This window comes from Patiria miniata, unplaced genomic scaffold (genome assembly GCF_015706575.1).
Source record: "Patiria miniata isolate m_02_andy unplaced genomic scaffold, ASM1570657v1 HiC_scaffold_3, whole genome shotgun sequence".
NCBI classification, from domain to species: Eukaryota; Metazoa; Echinodermata; class Asteroidea; order Valvatida; family Asterinidae; genus Patiria; species Patiria miniata.
In genome coordinates this window covers 44,636,839-44,660,665 of record NW_024037069.1, presented here as the reverse complement: position 1 = coordinate 44,660,665, position 23,827 = coordinate 44,636,839, and the positions used below count along the sequence as shown (strand labels likewise).

The 23,827-nt window shown below is 43.7% G+C and overlaps 1 protein-coding gene across 1 annotated transcript; it reads right to left on the bottom strand.

Moving 5' to 3' along the window:
- Window positions 1–575: 575 nt before the first annotated feature.
- On the bottom strand, window positions 576–9,029 carry LOC119737639 (proteoglycan 4-like). The gene is made up of 5 exons (XM_038212110.1): window positions 8,236–9,029; window positions 7,935–7,978; window positions 7,708–7,773; window positions 7,423–7,486; window positions 576–7,248 (listed from the first exon to the last, which is right to left on the bottom strand). The coding sequence occupies exons 1-5, from the start codon at window positions 8,302–8,304 to the stop codon at window positions 4,165–4,167; spliced, it is 3,327 nt and encodes a 1,108-aa protein (XP_038068038.1). The 5' UTR covers window positions 8,305–9,029; the 3' UTR covers window positions 576–4,164.
- Window positions 9,030–23,827: the final 14,798 nt, after the last annotated feature.

Sequence of the window (23,827 nt, the reverse complement as noted above, 5' to 3'; positions counted from 1 at the left end):
TGTTTTTTGATATGTGAATAGTTTGCGTTTTGCTGAAATATCACTTTTCTTTATTTTGATCCATGGACAAGGTTAAAAAACGGTGTTTGTGTTGAAAATTCCATAACTGGAAAGGTACATGAACGATTTGAATGATTCTTTAGCTAAAAGAAAGCTTATTAGTTGGGATTTCATATCCTAGATCTGGAAAGTGCTACATGCAGAACTTCTTTGAAAAATAGGGGCACCTTTTGGGTTTCCTTTTTGTTTGACTCACCTTGTATGCTGAAAAAAGGTTGATTTGCAAAACCTTCCTCGGACATCAGAGGTTCTTGACAAAACGCACTTTCTTCACAACTTACCTCGCTTAAACAGAGAATGGTGTCATGTTGAATAATGCTATTATGACTGAACATTAGTTTTGTGCATTGTTTACAAAAAGTATATCGATGACTATTCGATTTGCGTGTTGGTGACAAAAACATGCAATGCAATATTGACAAATAACTTAACAATGAGGGATACTGCACTGTCGTATTTTGAATATACTCAGTTTGAGAAATGGCAAGTCAAAAAGGACTCGTGTCTACACAAACTGTCTGTTCTTAACATCTTTGCTTTATTTTTCAAACAATGCAATAACGGTATATGCAACAAACATCGATAAAACATTGATCAACAGAGAACAGTGGCTTCCGTACAAAATCTACAATACTGAAATACTTTGACAATACTTTGCTTTATAAATTACAATGCATATACGTTTTCAAAACAAGGCAGTGAATTAAGCCGAACGCGTGATCTAGGACGTTCACGTATCTGTTGAAGGAGCACATCGATTAAATACGTCTAACCATTAATATTCAAAAAGCACATCTGCACTAACACTATCAACAAAGGCAGCTTTTTTGGTAGAAGACTTTTATATTTCTTGACTATGTGCGTTGTTAAACGTGCTACATTATAATATATCCACAGGTGTCGATAACACGACCTGTCTAATGTTATCTAGTAGCTTCAATTGTTTTTTTTCTACAATCAAGATTATTTTGAGCACAACGTGTTCTACTTATAACATTTGGTGCCTGCGGAGTGGAAGAACCAAATAGACAGTGCGGTGCACTTTTTAGTCTTGTGTTCCTATTTTTATAGATATCAACATAAAAAAACATATTTTTGTTTCATAATCTGTAACTTTGAATGATTTGTAAATCAACTTCAAGTATGGAAATTCAGAATTATACATTGATTCCAATAAAGCAATCACATTCAGCCGCCATTTTGGTTTCCTGGATAAGTCTGGTGCCTATGGTATAACGACAATACTCCATCGCGAATTCAACTATGATCATGGGAAACAAGACGAAGCCTGCTGAATATAGTCCATTGAATTGATTGAACCGTCTTGGACAGCTTCTTTCTCCTCGCGCTCGTGTCTTGGAGTCTGGCACCCTTTACCCTTCTCCCTCCGTCGCCATGAATGACTGGGACTTCTTTACACCCCGCTAATTGGTCTGACAGCTCCGGTTTCCGATCTAGAGTCCTTCCTGGTGCCAAAGGTCAAAAACTAACAGGCAAAACGATATTACCAACGGAAAAACGGATCCTAAAACCAAATATGTACGGAAATAAGTGATATTTTCATTGGTGCCTATAATAAACGAAGGAATCTGCTCTCGTCCCTGCTCTCGACCCTGACCCAATAAATATTTATCAAATAACCGCGGTTGAAAAGCTCTTTTTTCAAAGGGTTTGCAATACGGAACAATACGGAAAAAAACATGGCGGCAAGCTCGAACAAAAATGAGAGCCTTCGCAGCCTGTCTGTGCTGTTTGGCACTGCTACAGCCGTCTTGCTGGAATTTCATTCAGCGAGTCACATATCCTCCATTGAGCAGCTATCCGTTCGTATGGCTCACAGCTCGGCTTCCATAGCAATGGCTTTTTGTCAAGCGAGTAACTGAACACTACACAGCCCGAAAAACAGTCAACAATAAAAATGCCGTGCAAAATGCATCAGTGCCCCGTATACACCGGAGCATAATAACCTTATTACCAATGAATAAGGGGCAATAGATGCATCCATTTATATATAATTCTGATATTCATGAAGGGTTGAATATGAAGACAATGTCACTCCTGACATCCACACACTTCAGCCAGTGGTACGATCGCACCGAGGACAATAATGCAGTGATATTTGTTTTCCCTTTCGGTAGACACAAGGTTGAGTCAATGGAGCAGGTTTACCAGAAGGCCAGCGTATCAGCGTGTCAGTCTCGCCCTTTTGACCCCGTGCGCTCGCGGCTTTTCCCGGCCGAGCAGTGTCGGTATCTCCCGGTCCAATCCTGGGCGGTTCACACGGGTATATATACAACATTACAAGCATCATCCAAACCCCTTCGGCTACATACATAAATACACAGCTTTTAACGAGAGTGTTCTACTTATAAAACAAGAGGTACGGTGTGCGAACAAACATCTCCAAAAACCAAGCATTTACAAGTCTGGATGTAAATCACATTGCCAGTGTAATATCTTACAAGTTTTATCAAATAACAGAGCCGTTAGTTAGCCTGCTTTTCCACGAATACAAAACACCAAATAACAAAAAGTTGTATGTAAAATCTACCACATTTTAAATACAGAGAACGGTGTAACTGTGCGAATATTTATATGCAGGCCGTCATTATCTTTTTACCTTTCCAATTACTGATTAACCAATTGCTAATACCTGATCAATCGATTGATCTAAACAGATCACTTCCTACTAGCGAATCCAGGATGGAGGGGCGTGTCCTTCCTCCCCATGTAGGGACGAACAGCCGTGATAAGGAAATACCAACATATCCGGAAATCTACGCCTACTTTTTCAAGGAAAAACCCCGCCCCTTCCCGCCTCTCTTCGATTTGAATGTGTTTTTCAAAGGAAACCAAATCATTATCTAATCCAAAATGAAGCTATTTTTAAACTATTCCCCTCCTTCCTTGGATCCGCCCATTTACCTCCAGTGAATATATTTAGCAAATAACAACTCTATGCTCGAGTATGTTACACTACACAATCAACAACGGTCAATAGTTCACTATATCCATGTCATACATATAAACAAAATGTTCTGATGTCTATGACGTTCAATGAGTAAAATTTCTGTACAACCAATAAATACTAATATATACGTACAGTAATATATAAAATGCAACAGTGAAAATAGCGGGGCCGCTTGCTCGAATTGACAATGCAAAACAAAGACACGTGACATCCCTGTTTATCCACTTGCTATTGATTCACTGTACATTATAATGGCAGTATGTTTAGCATTGAGTATACTTGACTCGTTCAACGTAGACCACGCAGACCTGTCCAACAAAATACAGTGGTTTGCCTACGGCGCCAAAACACAATGCGCATATTTTTTTTGCATTCCCGCCAGATTTTCGGCCTATGTCACATTTCCCGCGCCGATAAAACAAGAAAAACACACATACAAATAAATTCGACCAAAATACTCTTGAATCACGGTTTGAGCCATGCCGCGAAATAGACAAATAAACATCATAACGTACAAACAAGCAATTTCATGGCGCGATATATAAAACTCTTTTCACATAACCGGCCGCTGCTAACGGCTTTTACAAGACCTTAAAAAATGGTGCATAAAAATATACCCCTCGCCGTACGTTATCAGCGCATAAACAAGAACTAGGCGCGTATAGCGGTACGACGAGTGACATTACACAGGGGGTAGCGTAAAGACATATCGTTCACATCATTATAATATTACAAGTTCAAAGACTGCGTGTCCTATAATCACGCGGCCAAAGCTTCATTTGTTTACATTTAATATCATTTTGCTCCGGTACTTCACGGTTGTGATCAGCATTGTTTCACGGTGACAAGGATTAGTAGTGCTCTTAGCCGAAATCACCCTGATTATGCGAACTGATGGAATATCAAACCTGATTCATGCATCCAATGCATTTAAGTGATTTTTTTTTGATATCCAGGTCAACGTACGCACAGGGGTATCCAGCCCTGTCTTATGCATTCAGGGTGAGAAGGATTTGGTTTGTGTTTTCTTCAACAACACTCGTTCCCTGCTCGCTGAGATATAAATGAAATTACAGTGTGGCTGTTCAGGTTGGAGACAGACGCCACGTGACACGTCCCCAGGGCTAAATCCATCACGCGCAGCTCTGGAAAAATCCTTCTGGAGTGTAACTCTCCCTGACTGTAATGGTGAAATCCCGCGCCGTGACGTCAGTCACCACGATGTAATCGAGATTGTGCGGGTGGGCGGGGCTCCAGAATCGATGGGCAGGGGGCGGGGAAGGGTAAGACTTGGGTCGTCTCGTCACGTCTGATGTTTTGGTGACGTGGGTGTTAGCTACGGTAGTTTGGTGTGAAGTACGATTGATGCTGAGATCGAGGGGTACATTGGGGTCATGAGCTGGGGGTGGTGGGGTGGGAGTTGATTGGGGAATCGTCTTCTTGTGAAGACTCTTTGATGGGGTTGTCTTCGGAGGCCCTGGGGACGGTGTACTTGGATGTCGACCTGGTCCGGGCTGAGCCTCAGTGTGGAGTAAATTAGTACGAATGGGCGCCCGTTTAGGAATCTGCAAACCGTCCGAGTTCGTTTTCCTGACCGAGTTCATCGATCGATCTGTTATGGCCGGTTTGTCACCGTTGTGTACCCGTTTGAGATTGGGCGCTTTATCCCAATTGGGCGACTTCAGTGATGCGGTCTTGTCTGTGGGCGTTGTTCGTTCTGATGCAGGTAGGCGGTCGCTATGGGGAGAACTGGGCGTGGCTGTTGGTGATTTCGTGGAGGAGGGAGGTTTCTCAGCCGATGAGTGCTTATTGGTGATAGGAAGCCTGACCAATAGAGAGGGCGGTTTTGAAGTGATTGAAAGTTTCTTGATGGGAACTCCTGAGGTCGATGACCTTTCTGAGCTGGCGGGTTTCCCAGATACTGGCAAGTTACCTGCAGACGGAGGTTTTACGGAGCTGGGCGGTTTTACGGAGCTGGGCGGTTTTCCGGAGTTGGGCACTCTTACGGAATTGGGAGATTTTATGGAATTGGCCTGTTGCCCATGGTTGGCGATTGATTTGCCATTGGACGGTCTTTCGGGGTAGCTGACAGTCTTGGTTGTGATTGGTTGTTTTGGCGTAGATTGTGAACCGCCATTGCTGATTGGCCGCTGCGAAGTGGGCGGTTTTTTAGCTGTGGGCGATTTGGGCGGCGATCTGTCCGCTGATTTGGGCGGCGACACGCAGTTGGGTTTGTCGATAGTCTGTGACTTTTTGGGACAGGACATGCGATCCAATTCCGTCGAAATTTTCCCAGAAATGTTGGTTTTCTTGACGCAAATTTGTTTGCTGGAGAAGTGCAGCTTAGGGAAAATATTCTGTCCCGCAGATAAAGACGTTTTCTCGGATAGGGGCGGGGCGTCAGTTAAAGGCGGCCTTACTTTCATGGGCGGTCTTTCAGATGTTGGCGGTCGATCAGTTAAAGACTTCTCCTTTGTTGAAGATCTCTGGTTTAATACAGTTTTCTCAGATATTACTTGCTTTTCTGGTACGGATGTGGTTAATCTTTGGCAAGTGGTGGCTTTTTCTAATGTAGGCGGGCTTGTTGGTGTAACTGGAGATTTGGGAGAGGCGGGACTTTCAGGTGTGGGAGGAGTTTCAGGTGTGGGAGGAGTTACAGGTGTGGGAGGAGTTTCAGGAGTGGGAGGGGTTGTAGGATTTGGCGGTCTTTCTGATGTGGGCACTGAAGCAGAAGCAGCCAGCCTTATAGATGATGGCGATTTTTCGGAGTTGGGCGATCTTTCCAGATTGGGCGATCGTTCTGGATTGGGCTGTTTATCAGAATCGGCTTGCCCGTCGCACGGGGGTGATTTCTCTGAGCTACTTGGCGGTTTTTCTGGTTGTGCTTTACTACCAGCAGGTTTTTTTGCGGCCGTTGGCTGTCTTTCCGATTTGGGCGATTTCTCGGAGTTGGGCGAACGGCCGGGGCTTGTAGTCGAATGTAGTCTGGCAGAATTCGGTGACAGGGCAGAGGTGGACAGTATTATGGAAATCCTATTACCCTCACCCTCGGAAATTCTCACGTTCGGTAATTTTTCTGCTGAGGCCGATTTCTTCGGGGAATGCAATCCAGCGGTTGGACTTTTCGATGCCCGTTCGGGAATAGTCACGGTGGTGTTATTCCTAGGTTTCGGGTCATCCGAGGCCGCGCTATTTTTGGGCGAGATTGTTGACTTGTCCATGGCCGTCAGAGCACCCAGAGATTTATCCGAGATGTGCAAGACAGCGAGAGGTTTCTCAGAAGGAAGCTTGACCGGAGATTTGAGTTTCTTGTCGGTCGAAGTCTTGACGGAAATGCCCGAGTTGGAATCACTATCGTGGAAGTCCCAGACTGTGGAATCAACCTTGATTGTTGTGAGTGGGTGTGGCTTCTTCTTCTTACGTGCTTTCTTCTTTTCTCCTTTGACTGATCGATGTTTCTTGAGTAAACCTTCCTCCGCGTGTTCAGACGAAGCACGGTGGCGACGTCGATGCTTCTTTTTATGTCTCTTCTTCACATTTTTGTCACCGCTGTCTCGTTTCTCCTTGGCGAGCGAGGAAGATAATTTACGTTTCTTGGACCGCATCTTATCCTTTCTCCTCTTCTTAGTCTTCCTCAGCAAACCTGTCAGTTCCTCCTTAGGCTTGACGCCCTTAGGGTGCTTCATCTTCTTGGAGGATTTCGTCTTGTGTTTGGATTTCAGGGCGTGGCCGAGTTTCAAATCCCGCGCTCCGTGCGTGCGCTCGGCGGATCCACTCTTCGATTTTCCCGTCGAAATGGTTGCCTCCTTGTTGCTATGGTTACCAGAATCCTTGGTGCAAGGCTGGCCTGTCCCCGTTGATCCATTGGTCAAACTCTGACTACGATCCTTTTGTCCGCTGGCTGCTGATGTGAATATTTTCTTAGTGGGTGGTTCATCATCATCATCGTCGTCGTCATCGTCGTCAGTTGAATCTTCCACAGTTGCTGCTGCAGTCCGTGTTTCGCTCTCACCACCGCTCCCACCGTCACCCGTACCCTGGGAGTTACCGCCCGTACTATTGGCCGTCCACTCCGCGCCAGACGGGTCTTTGTTCCCCGTGGCTCTGGGCTCATCTCCCGGTACTGCTGAGGCGTTACCCGCTGCCAACGTGCCGTCCTCGTCTTTGGGCTCAGGTTTAAGTTCCGCACTCCTCAACAATCCGACCCCGGAGTGAACCTGAAATACGAACAGAAAGCTGCATTCACACACGCCGCATTCATAATCGTATCGTGTTACCACACACTCTGGCCTTTCAGTAACGGGGGATTCGAGTAGGGAAGGGCGTGGTTTTTTCCAGGGTAGGACTTGGCGGTTCAGTCGCGAGAGAAAGCAACGAAATATCCACCTCACCTGATTGTGCGTCCTTTTTCGTTTCCTGCCTTTCTTGACCACGGTGGACTCAAGTTCTTTGCGCCTGTAGCGGGACACAGAGAGTATAGTATAACAGTGAGGGACGATCGACAATTGAGAATAAATTTGCAATGAACGGGACTAGCGTAGTGAGCACGTACTGCCTGCCATATTGGAACGGCCTGCTACTTATTATGTACGGGCACGTACACACGCAGTATGCAAAAAAGGGCGCGGGCTGCGAGCGGGGGAAAACAGCGCATAAAATACACAGCGTTTGCATACCTGTCCTCGAACACGTCAACCAGGCATTTGGCCAGGATATTTGCTTCTGGTTCCCATGTGCTGTACCTGCCAGGAAGTGGGTGGGGAAAGAAAACGAGATAAGGGAATTAATTGGGTCGGCTATGACCTTCCTATCGAATTCTGGCCCAGTAAATATCCCTCGATGAACGAGGAATACAAACTAGACGATAAATACATCGACTGTTGGGCAGAATTGTCATACTCACTTTGCAGACCAGCCTTTCCACTTGACCAGATATTCAGGCTTTCCCTGTAGGGCAAAAAAAGAGAGGAATACAAAAGAACATTTGGTTGAATTCGTGTGAGTGGTTGACGGCGGTGCATTTGCGAAGCGCATTATGCAGCGCGCTGGGCAATGGATAAGATTCCACACTTAATCCACATTGGCCCAGCGCTCGATATTACCGCGCGCTGCATGTGTAGACCTGTACGTAGGTAAAGTCTCCACACGCAAACATTACCCGCCGCGCAATATGGTCGAGACTATACGGTACTCAATTCACTTGCCTCACGAATTCTACGATTGAGCAACGATTCCACGGCGTAAACTCTCTCGCCGATCTCAGACAACTCCATCTTGGATGACAACGTTCATGTACTGACAACAATGAAGGAATGGAGAAGAAGACGATGTTGGTGACTGAACCAAGCTGTGACTTGTCACCGCACTGTCTCCCCGTGTCGAGTCAATGTATGTGTGTACAGTGACTGGCTTTCTTCAAGCCCACTCAAGCTGTCTCGTTCGCATCACCGTTACCCTACTGGCATGCGCTGTACTAATACACAAGGTCGTTGAATACTGGGTGTGTTCCAGGCAGGCTGCATCTGCACGGCGCGAAAGCACGGGGCCTATTGCCTTGCCTGGCGGATACAGTAATGACCAGCGAGCCGGGTAAGACACAGCGCGCCGTGAGTGTGTGCAGACGGAACGGTGTGTGCCTCGCTAGAACACGGTGCATGTACGGTGCTGGTTTGCCTATACACTGACGACGGTTCAGCTCCGCGGATTGTGTTCACGGCACACACTCACAGCACGAACTGGGCCCCTAGCCTAATGCGCTCTCCGTTATTAATGGCCAGTCGTTGTGCGTGTTGATGGACCGCAGTGCCGCGATGGAATTCGATATTTTTTTTCCATCTCCCTTGTCTCTCTCTCTTTCTGTTGACGGGCGAGGGACGGTGGACGGGCATTCACTCACCGACGCGACATGGGAGGCTGAATTCAAGTTCTCAGTCGGGGAGCCAATATTAACGAGGCAGTGCGGGGCAGCCAGGGTACAGAGCTGAAGGGGACTGAGCGGCGCAGCGTCACCTGAATCTCATTGCATTACACCTGTTTTATTTTTTAACTCGTCTCCAGCAGGCCAGGGACTACTGCAGGTTGCCCTGGGTCTATACGGTATATTCCCTGGTACCGCCTAGGGCTACTGTGCGGCATGCGCCTGTTGGTGAAGAGTGGGGTTATTTTGGCGGGAACTGCTACCGCCTCATCTGTCGGCGTCTAGTCTCGATTTCTATTGGCGCGCACAACATTCACGGATCGAGCAACTGAGCGGAAATGGAAAGTCACGTGACGGGGTGTCAGCGCGGGCAAGACATGGGCGGATGCGGCTAATTTGTGCCTTTGACTCTTCTCCTGCTGCTAGTGTAGTCATGTTACTAGACAAAAAAAAACACTCCTTGAAAAGCCTGGTGCATTAACATTTCTTTACGATTATCATAACAGGACAACTTCAGGGGTGGAAGAAAGCCAATCTCTTATCTTGCGCCGGTAAAAAATATTGTCCCGGCCGTTTCTGGGTCACAAGAGATAATACAGTCCTGCCGCGCTGTTAACTCATTGTGTGTGCGTTTGCATGTTGGGGGGGGGGGGGTGGCTTGGATCCCCCCTCTCATCATAAATATCCATCAGAGCGGTACACCGAACAAAAACAAACTACCTAGACCCGGTCAAATCTCTCCAAACAACGCCGCTTGGCCCTGGCGGTTGAGCCCCTGTATTTATGGGATTTTTCGCCGGTGAATTTGTTTTTCAAACAAGGCCCGATGCAGACTGCAGAGTACGATTTGGACTGCCATGAAATACGGACTCCTCGGTTGAAGTGACGATAATTAGGACAATGACAGGTCACGTGTGAGGGTTAGAGTCAATACAAGGTAAAACAGACCATATTTTATGAGAGACTGGATCCCACAAGAGACCAAGTTTCATATAACATCGGCCCCCTGTGCCTGCCATCAGATCCTTGCTCTGATTTGGATATCACAGCAGTGAACCGTGTTTCATAATTTCCGGAGAAATGCACATTTTCCCTCCAGACTTACCCAGGTCCAATATGCTGTAGTTTGTTTTATAATTTACGCAGGGCTCACTCAGAAAGCAAAGCATCAACACCCCAGTGAGGCAGGTTCAGGCGGTATATAACACCTACCGAGAGTCAATCAATGGCAGTCGGTCAGTCAGTCTTGGACGGATTGCCGTATGCACACTATCGAGATGAACAAAAATCCTATTATTCATGTGCAACTCGATCGGGCAAAAGAGCCCGTTTTTCTCAAGTTCGACCCGAGATGCAAAAACAACATGCGAGGATTGAATCCAATGAGCAGTTCATAATATTGTTCGGGGGAATTTTCCCGACATGCCCGCTTTCTCTCTAATAAGTTAAAGCCACCCAACCCCAAGGGTCGTGTCTCTTCTTCTGACACCTTTAAAACTCTCAGTATCCCCATCTTGGCTCCTGACCAAGCCACAGCTCCACCACGGATGAGGAAATGATCGACCGTGGTTGAGTAGGTTCCCTCGTCAGTCCGTGCGCGGGCGGCGCCCCGTGAATTGAAGCCAGCCCAGAGGGAGGTAGATTGTCGTAAATTACAACCCCCAAAATGACCCGAATGCAGCCAGTTAAAATTTAACTAGCAATAAAAACAGAAGAAAGTACCGAGACATTAACATCAGCCTTTGAAATGGTGTATCTATAGAAAGGTCAAGCCAACTGACTGCATTTCCTTCAAATTCTTCGCATTAAGACTGAAATAAAACCCGGAATTAATGGGCCGGCACCGATCACAGACGAAGCATGAAGCAAAAACTTCAAGTATACGTGGAACACTTTGCCCGTTTATTTAGTGATAACTAAAACAGCACCGTGTATGAAAAACATTTGAGTGATTGATTTATCTTTAAAATGAAAAATGAACATCCTTTTGGGAGATGCTGGAGTCCCTCGGTATATTAGGCACCTTTAACTCACATCCCCTGTTTTCAAAGCGCCGTACAAGGAAGACGGCAGTCTTCTCCGACCAGTAGTTCAAAAAGAAACATTCTCACAAGAAACATATTTAGATAACAACAAAACTACATGAACGCGAAACACAAGAAACAGAAACATTAGTAACAGCTATACCTGTTCAACCAAAACCCAAGAGCAAATTTCTTGTTCATTTTAACCCCACAAAACTGCCTGTTCTCAAACTTTAAACTTAATTCTACAATGTCAACTGAATCTCAAAATCTCAAAATTCTACAATGTCGTTCTTTTGATAATGTGGCTGTTTGAAATGTCACCACGCAGGCCTGTCCAGTTTAGATAAAGCTCTGCGTAGGCCTATATAAAGAGGTTATAGCTTATCCCTATTTTGTCTCATTTTCCATTTCAACTTTATACATTTAAGTATATAAAAAGCAGATGTGCTTCCATACATTTAGAAACTAACAAGCTTCGTTTAGAATTGACGATCAACCAGCAAACAGGAACCAATTCGTTAACGACCTGACGTTCTTCAATGTAATACACACATTGTTATGTAGGAATTCACTTCCTGACACTAGTGTCAAATTTGATTCTGGGCAAAAGTTTCGATACCTAGCCTGTCCGAAGAAGGGAAAAGACAGTAACCTGCAAAACAATCGACTGCAAGAGGGTCACACAATATACACGGCAGTTCCCCCACGAAAATTAATTTCAGTCTCGAAGGTTTCAAATTGCATTTTAACGATCTCGCTGCGCAGCGCAACAACCATCCATCATTGTCGGTCTGAACTGTACAACACGTTCCTCTGTTTTTTTTCGTGGGAGGCTGTCTGGCTGCGTGAGTACGCGAGTGAATTTTTTATATTTGAGTAATTCAGGACGATTCATTGAGATTCACCCATGGGGAGAGTTATCACCGGACGCCGACAGGGGAAGCCGCCTGACCACTACGGCCAGTCTTTTGATGGTGCCCGCTGAATCGCCACTCCAATCAAAGCTTGTGCGGTCAAGCGAGCACTGACCAGCAATCAGTCTGACGGTCACGCCATATTATCTGTCCTTGAATGACAACGATAGAAAAGTAACTAAATGTATGTACTTGAAATAATAAATAGTTAGTTATTTGTAAACAAGGTGAATTCAGATTGGTTATGCTGATTGGTATTTTTCGCTTTGACGAACACCTTTAGAAGGACCAATTTCATAAAATGACCTTATACAAAGGAAAACCTAAATATGACCTTAGTTCATAGACTTTGTGTGATTTTGGACACGTGGTAAATCAAAACTCATATCCAGATAAGTTTAACATCTAAAAGTACCGGTTATGTCGGTCCAAATGGATTGGTTCATTTGGAATATATTTGGAGAAATTTTCGGGGATAAAGCGGCAACTAAAGTGAGAAGAAGACCAGTGACACAGTTTTGTGTGTAGAGGGGTCTTTTTGCATGAATATTCCCTTTAATCCTAAACCTCTTTATGGTGGTTTTCTGAAAGGATCGCGAATTTGTCTAAAATTCTTCAAACATCAAATTCTAATTTTGTTATGTTGTCAACAAATGCGATACCTCAAGAAATATGATACAAAATGAATTTGTGTCCCTGAAAAGAAATATTCTTTTCCATTAAAAATAAATTCATTTGCCGTATAGTAGAACAAGAAGAGATCTTATGAAGAAATAGATGCAATGAAAGTATTGCGATAGTTTTGGAAAATTCACAAATCGTGAGAAACGAAATTTACGAAATCTTTTCTATAAAGTGAACTCATATATCGAATTTCAGGGATGGTCTTAACTGAAAGATTAAGAGTGTATCTTCATTCTGATGAATTCACAACTCTCCGACTATATACACTTCTTTTACACGGTGAACCGATCTGGAAAGTGTGAATATTTTCATCTTTTTCGAAGTTTGGATATTATCACTGATCCCCGTACACTGTTCCATCGTCAGAGGATTCGCCGATCTTTTTTTCATCAGCAATGCTACGATTGCAGTGCATATCTCTGACGTCATATAGTCGTCATCTGCATTTTAGGCCGCGTCTGTGACATGCTTATAGGTTAGAGTCCGGGATTTAGGTCCGGGATGCGGGGGATTCGTGATTAATTAAAGGGATCACTTCTTTCTATCAACAGTAACGATGATCAATGCTTGCATCATGAAGTCAACTTGCTGTAAAACGCTACGTTGCTCCATTATGTTGGAACACCATAAAAAGGCTATTTGATCACTCTTTTCCCCTGTAACTTGCCAACCATGCATTTACTGTAAAATGATCTCTTTATTTCGTTTTCATAAATTGGAAAGAAAATGAAGTCTGCAAACATTTGAATAAAACATTCCAGACTTGAAATGTTCGTGACCCGTCGGAATAGCCCCGATGGTTAAGACAACACCTGCCATGGACAGTAACCATCTTTACTCTCTCTAATATCGCTCTTTGCTGGAAAAACTGAGCCACTGGCGGGGTTCGAACCCACGCTTCGGGAACGGACCAGACGAGTGTCGTTTACGCAATGGCCGGTTCATACTCGTCGCGGTCTCGCGGAAGTGAACGTGACCGCCAGGTTGTGACGTCACTGCCAGGTTGTGAATTCACTGCAAGTTTTGGCGCGCACAGCGAATTTGCAAAAGTCGAACACATTTCAACTGCATTGAATGTCGCTGCGAATATTTCACGACTTGAAATTCACTTCATATACGCAAATACGAACCAAATTTTCAGCGTCGAAATTATTTCATTCGTTCCGTTTGTTCTCAAGAAATAATCACATTCACTGTTATACTAAGTGAAATTAATGTGTGTTTACGCTGAACTGAACTGTTTATTTTGTGACGTGTAATGATCTCATGCACACATATATATATTTTTTCCATGAGATTGATTATCATATTCACCATTAAATAAATAAATAAATAAATAAATAAGTAAGCAAAACAAAAATGTACGGAGTGAGCTGTATCCTTTCCCTGGGATAAAACGTTGCCTTGGGCATATTGCCTACTTTAACCACACAAAACCCCTCTGGGTATAGCACGGTGTAGCTTACTGTCTTGCCGTCCGTATATCGGTGACTGGAGACGGAGGGACGGCGTGGAATTGGATCAAGTCATTGGCACGTTTCGGTCTACTTACAGAGGCGTTGCCAGAGTTGTTTGAAGTGGGGGGAAATGTGAGGCATTGAGGCTTTGCATGAAGTTTTTTTTTCGTAGAGTTGAGAGTTTCGTGTTCCAGGATTTTATGAAATCACGTTTTGACTCCTTTCGTGGTGGAGTCTAAAATACACGCTGTGCTGCCATCCATTTTTTGCAGTGGGTAGGGATGTTAAAGTCTCCAGATTTTTCGGGGGTGGGCTAGGGGTGAGGGAGTGGGGGGGGGGGGGTGGAGGATGGATCAGGCGTTTCAGCCAACACATAAAAAAAAGATCTGTAGCTATGAATCAAGGTTTGCAATGACTGATGACATTATTCAGGAAACGCAAAGAAAAGTGGGTTTTCCCCAGTATCAATAATTTACATTTGTCGGTCCGAGGGGACTGTGGGTTGTTACCCACCCTAAACAACCCCTTGGAGCCGCCCTTGATTTGTCTTAAAATCACCCCCTCCCCAAGTAACCTAGCTGTGCTGTTGCTTCGTCATCATTATAAATTGCTTTCAAGCATGAGCCTCGGAGTCTGTTTAGGCAGTCAAGAAATCACAAGCCGGATGGACCAATGCAAAAGGTGATCCATGCAGTTAAATTTCCTTAAATGGCGCCGAAGATAAAGTCTTGGAAACTGGTGAATCGTGCTCCTTTTTTCATGCCGTGACCTATGACCTCATAAACATCCACCGAGTAGAACTAACTCGCATGTAATTATATCGTCGATATGAATATTTACGTTTGACACCATCGAGAAGGCGAAGCATTGAGGGATGCTAATTGTGTGCACACATCTGATACGAATGCCGGCGTCTTGAAGTGGAAAATTCACGCGTCGAGCCGGTCTCTCACTTGTAGTTGTGATAGGAATGAACGATTCCTATCCAAGCCGTTTTTTTTTTCTTTTTCTTTTTTTCAGCGACGGTGCATGCTCCGTATCTCAACGTACCGTACGCGGCCGAATGCTCCCCCGGGAAATCAAGGGGGTATTTATTCTCATTTCTTGCGTGGTTGGCTCGAACCAAGATGCCATTTCAGCCCAGCAAGAGTGCTTTTAGAAATATCACCGATACGCAAGTCTCCATGCAGTGAATACGTGAGGTTAGCCAGCCTTATGTATTATTTACGCTGAAGTGAAATCTGTTCTTCGTAAATTGTAACCCCCCCCCCTCAAAAATTAATTCTTCATTGATGGAGGCCGTAATTTCTGCAGTCGGTCTACCGGAATAATTTGCAAAAATGTGGTCTCCGTTTGTCATTTTGTTTCTTTTATAATTGCTGTGAGAAAAAAATGGGGGAAACAAATCTTGGGTTTGAGATGAGTGGGGAACTGAAGGAAATATACGGGTTGCAATTGCAACACAAATCATGTGCAACATTAAGGTTAACGCACGTAGATATCAATTTATGCGGGTAGGTGCATATATTTAGTGAGTGTGCAAGACCCTCTAAAATAAATAAATGAATGCAGTGGGGTGGTTTTTATTTACAGCAATAAAATAACACTTGGAGCGCTTCTGATACTTGTCAAAAAACAACCTTCACGGAATAGACCTCCATTTCCAAAGAAAGTATCCTGGCAAACAAAAGCTGTAAGACTTATCGCTTGCCTGGCAAATCTTTTCAGGTTGTCATAGAAACAGGTCCCCTCAGACAAAATGGTTCTCGCGTCGCGTTGGAGTAAGTAGCAGCACAGTGATGGCTTATGTTAGATCGCTCTGGAAAATGCGTCTTAAAGACACGATCTCTCGTGCCTGCAATATTCTCCCTCGATACACGAGATTATCTCTTACTATCATCAATCAATTCGTCGACCACTATAAATGCTCCATAATTATGACACAACCGTGTTCTATATCACGACATCGTATGTATTTACCGATTATGTTCAAACCTATTTTTTGTTTTTCAGAACAAAATCCATCTCCTTTTCTTCTGATTATAGTACAAAAGAAATTTCAATTTGAAATTGCAATTAAGTATACTGATTCATTTTTATAGTGTAAATTCAGTGTTTATACGTCGGTGAAGGGCAGAACCTAATATTGATAGGGCCTATACTGATTCGTTTTTGTACAAATTTTACTGAGAAAAAGACAATTTTATTGTAGACAATAAAATATGACGTGAACGTCAAGTTAAGCTGTAATAACAATTCGGGGAAACGTTAAGTACGGGAACTTTTCTTGATTCTTCGATAGACACTTTCCCTTTTTTTGCAGTGCGTTTAATATAACGGGTCAAAACGTCAGATGGTTTGTGAAAATAACGTCAAACAAGAACGTTATCATCTTTCATTTCATTCATTTAGGCCTATTTTACTTTGCATTCATTTATTTGTTAAGGTTTAGGGCGGATTCAGGTTTGGCTGAAGGTGGGGGGGGGGGCTTTAGCTGCCACGATGGGGATTAGAATGCCCTAGTTTTGCTGTTATTTTGCCGGGGGAGGCAAGGAGGGGTTTAAATGCCCTGAACTAGCCTCGTGGATCCAGCACTGAAGGTTAACATACACACAGTCCAGTTCTGTAATACAGAAAAAAGGGAACACCTCTTCTCGTGATACTGAACGTGCCTAGAGCTTAGCAGTAAGACCAACAATATTACTGTAGGCCTACTCAAAGATCGACTATTCTGGTGGTGGGTGCATGTTTCCGTCATTTCCACGCAGCGTGATTCACCGGACGCCGGGCCTTATGCAATCGGGACCTTGGACGCGAGGCACGGGTAGGTAGGTGTGCCACAAGCTGCCAGCCTCCGTCGGACTCCTATAACCCACGCATTTTTCACGCCGCTTTCCTTGCTCTATGGTAACAAGCAATTACGGGTATTGGAGAACTTTTGGTATATAATTCTTGAAATTCAGAAACCAATACTTGTACAGATTGTCTTTTACATGATCTGGATCAGCAACGATAGGGTCAAAGTTCTGGGGGCACTGGGCTGGGGCAGCACTTAAGGCAAACGAAACGTATCATTTCTTCAGTTCATGTATAATATTTTTATCAATTCAAGATTTAGATGGGGTGCACTGGGGGGCACCGACATCCGGGGGGGGGGGGTACCCCTGTGGTCCCCCCCCCCCCCCACGTAGCTACGCCACTAACGTGAAAGATAAGAAGTCCAATGGACGATCACTTGGGAAAAGGCAGTCCTTTTTCGGGGATGAAATGATGGCCAGCAAGGTATTCTTTTTACATTCACATTTTCGCTATCGGCAATGAGTAGAGTATATACACCACTCCAGGAGCGGATCCAGGGGGGACTCCCCCCCCCCCCCAACTTGCAAAAAACTTGATCCTGTTTCCGCCCTTCGCTCGATCAGTACCTGACTGTAATCAAAATTTAAGTTCATTGCAACAACATAGAAGCAGAATAAAAGGGATCATGGAAGGCTTTCAGCAAAACACACTGTCCAAAATCGGGTTAAACTTCTCAACCATTTTGATGTCAGGCGCAGGTTATCGTTGTTGTTCCTGCTACCGTTGTTATTGTTTTAGTTGACATACGGGCCTACGGCCTTGCGCAGCAGTAGTCTAGATTGTATTAAAATTGAACACAATTATGCTGGATATCGGGAATTGGAACTAAACTTGTAAATGATGATGGTAGTTGAAAGTCAGGCGGCCTTAGGGGTATGTAGGATCATTTGCTTTTTATGCATGTTGCTTGTTTCCGATAATCTAAAGAAGAATGTTTCAAACCTAACCTGCGGAAATTTTACTTCATTAAATATTACACTTTTTTGAGAAAACAGTGAAAATAATTATGCAAAACCTTTTGATCACAGTGAAACACGATTTCGTCAATAGGACTCTTTATTCAAAAATAAATTTCTTAATTTCTTCTAAATGACAACAATTAAGCCAGAAGGAATAACTTCACGGGGTGTGTAGTAGTACCAGTACGATCTTTAATCCAAATTAGACTTTGATACCAATTCGGTAGGTTCCTTTTGAGATAAAAGCAAATGATCCATGCCTTTAATATATGCCTACTTAATTGAATCTAACCGACTACCTCCATGATCTAACGTACATGGTCTTGATCTTTGAAGGTATTTGTAGGCTTATATTTGTCAAAATATCGGGCGGAATCTTCATCTTAAATGATGAAACTAGAGAAACTCGATCGAAAGGATCTCAACTCACGGAGTCTGCTATGCGTCTTTCGCTCTTTAAATTTGCATTTACGCCTGCAGTTTCTCGCATGATTACTAATTTCCTCACACAAAGGAACTCGAGCACAATTCTACATTTCTGATATCGTGCAGTTTGGCAGACAAGGCCCAAGCCTCGGTCCGACGAATTACCAGGCTAACGTCGTGACGACTACCCGTCCGGTCTTGGCCTCTGCTGCCCACCTGTAGTCCGATCCACGGTCCACCACCCCTTCTCATCGGGATTATTACCTGACCCCTCGTTTTACCGAGGACTGTGCGTTCCCCTCAGCTCAGCGCACGGGGCAGCAACCTTCCCGAGGTCACCCCCCCCGGAACATTATTCATGCTCCCCGCTCACAAAGTGCGGTCCCTGCTGAGAGAGACGGTAGCACGCTGGAATTCCTTCCCCTAAAAATGTGGGTCAAAGGGGTAACTGGAGGTTGAGCCTCAACCCAAGAATTTATGACCAAATATGAACAGAATGAACTGGCGCAGTAGTACGTTGGGGTTTTGATTGATCTTTGCTTAGGTGAGCGGTTTAAAGGTCTGTTTAATAAACTGGAGGAAAAAAAATATTTCGTTTCATAAAGTCAACCAAATTCAACAATTTATTTCCGTTACACAGAATTTTATTATATATTTTTTAGACAAACAACTTTCATTTCTTAGGAATAATAACACTGGAAATGATGAAAAGATTATATTTTTGCCATCTGAATTTTGTAATGCTGCAAGTTTATACCCGAAGTCTCGTGCGGAAACAGTCGTCGGTAAATACCGAGTGTAGGTTTTATTAGGGACAAATCACAGTCAAAATCGATACAATTGAAGGAAGGAAACAACGCAATGCACACTACTTGATGTGATATTGTACAAACACTGACTACTTGAGTCTTTATGCATGTAGTACAGCTTTATGCGTGTTGTAGTAAAGGAAAACAGCCTTTTGATTCCAAAGATTATATCTCAATATAATCCAAGTTATGGAAAAAAAATCGGCCATTGTGAAATGAAGTTTCTGTATGAGGTCTTTGTTATATAAATAATTATTCTGATTCCACAGTTTCTACTTGGGAATATGCCTTTTCAAACAAATGGCCAATCTTCAAACGCACACTCAAAAAACAAAAGTTACAATATATTTCCTCAGTTTGGCGCATCATTGCAATACGGACCTTGCACACTGCCGCCGTTGTAAGACGACGTCATCAACACAACTACAATGCACGTTTCGAGGCCCATTCTCGTCACCACCCGCGCCAAGCCATTATGGCCAAAACTCTCCTTCGAAAAGGCGCCGTTTTCTATTGATTCACGCGTTTCCAAGACAACAATAATAATTAACCAAACGTCTGGTCTTCAAAGGCCAAGCTTCGTATCGATGTTTAACATCCCCCGGCGCGATCAACATGGAGATAAATCGTTTTATCTTGGACAAAATTCAATTACGAACAATACGGACCTGCAGCGGATGAACGCACCAAGCGGGCACGGTATATACAGGGATGTTTAAACTCTTCTCGCCCGGGGAAACATAACGAAATATCCCGATCTGTTGTGTGATCTTCCCGTGCTCTGTGCCCAGACATCAAAACGATCAAGATGTCACTGGAAAACCTGGCATTTGCTTCTGTTTAGACCACACTTAATGATTTCGTTATTTTGCTTTTTACAATGTTCCTTTCGCAGTCATATCAAAAGCTATTTGCAATCCTTAGACGGCTTTACCACTACCCCTTTCCCGTAAAAATCATCAAATATCCAGAGTTCTGGCTGCTGTGTTACGCTTTTAGTTAGTTCGAATCAAATTAGAGGTAAATAAATCCGAAAATTTTCCGATACCGCGAATATAAAACAGGAGCATTAACGCTCGACAAATTAAACACCGTTAAATTCCAGAGTTATACAATTATGCCATTACGCCAAAGTGAACGACTCTTGGTAAAATGTTATCAGACAGAAATCCTTCAAATACTGGTTGACAAAAAAAAATTCTACCAGAAAGATGTTCAGGACTGTGGAGATATTTCTCACTCAATGAAAAAGACAGTTATCTTCAATTTATTAATTCGTAATCGTGAAATCCTTGGACTAAATAAGAGACTTCCTCTGTCCCAGACGGCCACAGCAGGATGAGATGGGTTGGGACTTCAGGAGGTTCACAGGTCTCGAAGAATATGACTGTTGATCAACCCCTTCAGTCTGACCATTGTGGATTATTTACGAAATACTTTCTTTCTGTCAACGAACAGGTATTCGGAAACACGGCGGACTTTTTCGGACGCGGGCAGGATCAGGATCCCATTTTGATCACGTGCAGCTACGGCGCTTTTACTTGACTTAAAGATTTTGACTTCTGACTAGCGCCCCTTGAACAAAGAAATTGACCAATTGGGGAACCGCCAACATAGGGCTGGATAGCTCAGTAAGTAAAGTACCGGAACGGCAATCCGGAGGTCGCAAGTTCTAACCCCGTTCCAGTAAATTTCTTTGTTCAACTATGAAAAAAAAATCGATTTAAGATTTGTCAGAATACCCAGAATCTTTTGGTCTGGGAACCAGACTACCATCCGTCTCGACTTACACTTGCATAACAGTGATTGAAATCACTATAACGTATCTCACTTGGAATCGTAGACAATTAGGTAAGAATCCACGCATTAGGGTTTTTTAGTGGAGGTGGGACGTGGCCGACCGTTTTTATGTTTATAGGCCTAAGTCATGCCAGAGCAATACGCGACCATCACACGCGTTCATAAAATTAAAAAAAGAAGATGGTCTGACAATTTTAGGATTTGGCAGACAGCAAACGTTTTGCTTCCGTTACCACAGTGATGCGTTTACAAAGATATCGGACATGCCTTTTCGCCTTTTTAAACCTTAGTTATGAAATATTGGGGTCGGGCCCGGAGGCGGGCGAAATTGTAATGTAGAGCTTGTAAAAGAATACTGTTCGCGGGTTGAAGTTCCTATATTGTTTCACAGCCTTTTGCCTTACCAAAGATAACAGAACTGCAAATACGTTTGTCATTTTTTTTTACCCATATCCGTGCCAGGTTTGTAATGATGAGCTCATACTCTGCAACTCAATAATTGATTCCAGAAAGTCGAGGGTTGTTTGGTTGAAAATTTATGATAAGTTTATTAGTCATATGTTTTTTTCCTAAGCGCACAAGTTTCCTCTTTGCGGTAAGTTGATGTGGAGAAATTAAGTCCCATTAACACTCAGTCTTAACGGTTTGAGTCTCTTACCCAGTTGATGATGATCGTTTAAGTTGGACAGTAAAAGTACTGCATCTGACGTGACGATTTTCTCGGCAGACCATTAGTGAATTACCGGAACAAGAAATCCTGATCATTAATGTTTTATAAGACGTTCGCGTTGCTTTTATCATGCGATCGTTAATCAAGTCTGCAAATTAAGGAACACTGTTGAATACACTGATAATCTATTTCGTCAAAATCATTCGTGTTGTGGCAAAATACACAAATAAGTCTCAATTCACTTGAGGGGAGAAGACTCAAGAAAAATTCTGTTTTGGTGGTGTAAGGGGAACTCTAGAGTGATTTTTCAGGGCAAACCCATGAGTTGAATTAGCTGAGGACAGGAAACCCAATTCGCAAGCTGGCCTGGCAGAGATTCGAACCCGATGGGTAGAGGTGGAAGGCGAGGAAATTGCCACTGCGCCCGACTGACTCTCAAGAAGGCATTCAGGCCTTGAGTTCGGGCAGCAGTATACTCGGCTGGCCACAATATGATCCAACCTCACTGTTACCTTCAATTCTAGAAAGGAGACTAGATTGCAGAAAACTGTCCAGCCCATGGACACAACCACTCTACTCTCCTGTCTGACGTGTTCGAACCAAAACTCGTTTTCACAGGTCCCCAAATTCTGCCCTTTTTTCTTGTTCTAACCCTCCCCCCAAGTCCATGTTCATACTTGGTTTTTCGGAGTTCTCTAATTAACATTACATAAATCAATAAGTGCAGATTTAGGCAGTGGTAGGGTGGCTAAACTCGCCCTACCGTCGGACCAATGTTAATTTATTCACGTTTCTTTACCAATACCAAATTCTCCATTATAAAAAATAACTCGTTACAGTATTGCAGATCCTGAATCAGTGCTGTGACAGCACTGGTCTTTGTACGGAATTCAACTTCTGTCAGCTCTTCTCGTTAAAATAAATGGTCTCGAAATCCTCAGCTTCGCACTTAAACAAAAAAAAGCGCAACACTAAGTTCTAGCTATTGAGGTCGACACACGAACCTGAAAGCAAAAATAAAATCTCACAGGACAATTAAGACGACCGAGGTCGAAGTACACTACAACTATGACCAGAGGATTGAGCGATAGACACTGATATCATCCGATGATGGTAAAATGAGGACATATTTTGTATTTCATTGATTTCTTTTATGTTCCCAAAATCAAAGACAAAAGATTGTCCTGAATCGATCCCATATTTATTTTCATAGCAAACGAATGGGTTTTGAATTCGGACAGGTATCCAGAAATCGATTTCTTTCTAAAACAGCAACCCAAATCAGCTCCGTGCACGCGCTGCATATAGATCCAAGTCGTCGACTGGAAAAGGAAGAAAAACTGGTTTCTATCTGGCTGGGTAGAGCTTGCCAACATTGTGTATGACTCATCGACAAGCCAGCTAGGGGCAGGAAGGGGGACTAGAAGAGGAAGCAACCGTGCCTATGAGCTCCGCCCGGCCAACATGTCTCTATGATTCTTCCCCCTAGACGCGCAGTGCCCTCTAGTATCCCCCTCTGCACAGATCAACAGACACTTCTTAACGCTACATTGAGTACAGCACGCGAGCACGTCCGCGTGTTTATCATCACGGGGCTGTGTGAAGCGTTGGACGGTACGGGAACGAGGCGAGGCCCCCGGTGAAATCTGCATAGGGCACGCTGAGATATACCCAGGATGGATTATGGTCTTTAACGGTCCTGAGCTGGACCCTGGAATGAACAGTTTTGGAATCAATTGGACCAGACTGACTGACTTGCTTACTGCCTGCTTCTTGAGGGGAAAGAAACCCGTTTGAGGGAATAACGAGGAATATGCATGGACATCAGTGTCAAAAATTTGAAAACAGCTTCGAAAACTGGCCGATCTCATTAGCGAATTGCAAATTCAGAGCTTAGTTAACTTAACACAAAACTCAAGGAAAGATTTTTACAAAACCCTTGCTGATTGAAACTAAAGGGTATGACGCCATAGCAAAAAACGCATCAGACCCAAAAGGCTATCAAAACTTTCACACATTGCACGTCCGTGATAGGAAATCCAGTAATTAAAATAACTGCCTTCGTCATTAACTGTTTAGTTGAAATCGAAACTATGAGGTAAATGATCTAATAGGTTCAGTTTCCATCAGGAAATGAAAATTACTTAAATCGATGAGATGTTTAGTGGTGCAGATAGGGGAAGTATTTGGGGGAACTGCGCCTTTGATGATACAAACATGGCATTTGACACAGTCATGCAGAGTATGTTGTGAGAAAGATATCTGGCTATAGGG

Coding starts and splice junctions, on each gene's coding strand:
- LOC119737639 (XM_038212110.1), bottom strand. CDS start 8,304: ATGGAGTTGTCTGAGATCGGCGAGAGAGTTTACGCCGTGGAATCGTTG. Junction 7,774..7,934: donor TGGAAAGGCTGGTCTGCAAA/GTGAGTATGACA, acceptor ACTTCCTGGCAG/GTACAGCACATGGGAACCAG. Junction 7,487..7,707: donor GTTGACGTGTTCGAGGACAG/GTATGCAAACGC, acceptor GTCCCGCTACAG/GCGCAAAGAACTTGAGTCCA.